Source organism: Bombus impatiens, unplaced genomic scaffold (genome assembly GCF_000188095.3).
Source record: "Bombus impatiens unplaced genomic scaffold, BIMP_2.2 scf_0647, whole genome shotgun sequence".
Lineage (NCBI taxonomy): Eukaryota > Metazoa > Arthropoda > Insecta > Hymenoptera > Apidae > Bombus > Bombus impatiens.
In genome coordinates this window covers 876279-878626 of record NT_177066.1, presented here as the reverse complement: position 1 = coordinate 878626, position 2348 = coordinate 876279, and the positions used below count along the sequence as shown (strand labels likewise).

Here is a 2348-nt window from a genome sequence, read left to right as displayed (position 1 = left end):
TCCGCGGCAACGAGCAAAAAGGAGCGAATAAAAAAGAAAACGCCCACACCTTCGAGGCATCCTTAATCCGATTTCGAGCCGAGCCCGGTTAGAACGTAGCACGGTTTCGAACGAAGAAGCCGGGAGTAGCTGAGAGACACGAACCTACGAACACGGATGAGCAAACGGATAGAAAGAAGGAAAGAAACGAATACATACAGAGAAAGATCGAAAGCATGGAATCCGTTAGCGATCGAAGCAACTGGTCGGCCGCTCGTTGACTCTCGGATCGTTTGGCCTCGTGGTTCGGTCGTGCCATGTCGAGCGTGCCAGCACCAACTACGTGAAGAAAACGTACAAGAGGGAAGATGAACGTGCGACCGACGATGAGGAAAAAGAACGAGAGGTAGTATCAAAGGAGCAGCGATACTTTTATGTCGTCGAACACGAGAGGAATTTAGGTAAGGAAGGGGGCGCGTTCGAAGGGACAGAAGAGATGATCATTCGAAGTTCGATGGTCCTAGCCCTGGTCCTGGCACTGTTGTCGGTGGACCAAAATGGCGGCCAACCCAACGGCCAGGAGAGACACGCGTCCGATTATTTTTCTCGCAAACTACCTCAAAGGGTGACGAGACTGGTGCCACGACGGTCACCGATGTTACCGCAGGACAGCGCGGCCGCGATGGGCCTGGCGATGCAGAGCAGAGCGGTCGATACCAGGGTTCAACTGGAGGTCAGGGAAGGCGAGCCAAAGGGGACCCTGGTTGGCCTGATACCGGTCAAGCCTGGCTTTACCTACAGGTTCAACGAGCCGCCGCAGGAATTCGTGCTGGATCCCGAAACCGGCAAGATCAGAACGGCCAAAGTCCTCGACAGGGAAGCGTTGAGCAGCGATAGGTTCGACCTGGTCGTGTTGTCCAGCCAGCCGACCTATCCGATCGAAGTGAGGATCCTCGTGCTGGATATCAACGACAACGATCCGGAATTTCCGGAGTCGAGTATAGCCGTGAGTTTCTCGGAATCGGCAGTGGTGGGGACGAAATTGTTGCTGGATGCTGCCACGGATAAGGATACGCTGGAGAACGGCGTGGTCGACGATTATTTCATCGTGAATGGGAACACCGATGGGAAATTTCGTTTGGAAGTGACCGGTAATCCGACCGGTGAAACGTCCTATCTGCATTTGGAAACGACGGGAAAATTGGATCGAGAACAGGTAGAATTTTATTCGTTGAACGTTTGCGCGAGGGACAGAGGCCGACCACCGAGGTTGGGTTATCTTTTGGTAAACGTGACCGTGTTGGACGTGAACGATAATCCGCCGATATTTCAGCAGAGCGACTACGTGGTCGCTTTGAACGAGAGTGCCCCGGTAGGAACCAAAGTGTTGACGGTTCACGCGACGGACAAGGATTCCGAGGACAATTCCAAGTTGACGTATTATTTACCGGATACCGAGAGACAGTTCACGATAGATCCGGAAACAGGCACCATAACGACGGTCGAGCCTTTGGATTGTCCGCAACAGAGTTGCACGATCGCGGCGCGTCTAGGAGACGGTTGTCCAAAGAGCTGCGTCATAACGGTCTTTGCTCGAGATCACGGCTCGCCGAGGCAGGATGGCCGGACCTACGTAACGGTGAATCTATTGGACGCGAACGATCACGATCCTGAAATAAAGTTCAGCTATTTCCCATCTACGCCGGGGTTCGCCACCGTCGACGAGAACGCTGCCAAGGATTCGATCGTGGCCGCAGTCGCGGTTATCGATAACGACGAGGGCCTGAACGGCGAGACCACCGTGGAAATTCGTGCTGGCAACGAATTAGGCCACTTCAGACTGGACAATACACCTAGTTTCGATATAGTTCGCGTGAACGGTCGATTGGACCGCGAGGAAATACCGAAATACAATCTGACCGTGGTGGCGACCGATAAAGGCACGCCGCCGCGATCGGCAACCGCCTACCTCGTGATCCACGTGAACGACGTTAACGACCACGAACCGGTCTTTCAACAGAGCGAATACTCCGCGGTGCTGTCGGAACTTTCGCCTACCGGCAGCTTCGTGGCTAGCATCTCCGCGACGGACGCCGATTCCGGATTGAACGCGAGAATTTATTACGATTTCGACTCGGGCAACGAGCAAGGTTGGTTCGCGATCGATCAGGACACCGGTCTGGTCACCACCGTGGCGACCCTCGACAGGGAGGTGCAAGGAAGCATAGAGTTGCACGTGTCCGCCAGAGACGGTGGTCCTAATCCCAAGTACGCTTCGACTCACCTCAAGGTCACGATTCTCGATGAGAACGACGAGGCGCCTAGATTCTCGCAGAACGTGGTTCGCGTTACGTTGTCGGAGAATACCC

General features: G+C 54.4%; 1 protein-coding gene across 1 annotated transcript in view; it reads left to right on the top strand.

Annotated features, from left to right (window-relative positions):
* The first annotated feature begins 6 nt into the window (after positions 1-6).
* The window catches only part of LOC100747534 (cadherin-related tumor suppressor), a 68500-nt gene continuing 66158 nt past the window's right edge, over positions 7-2348 (top strand). Inside the window, 1 exon segment of the mRNA XM_024369978.2 lies at positions 7-2346. Coding sequence (XP_024225746.1) covers positions 476-2346 — 1871 coding nt within the window. The 5' untranslated portion in view covers positions 7-475.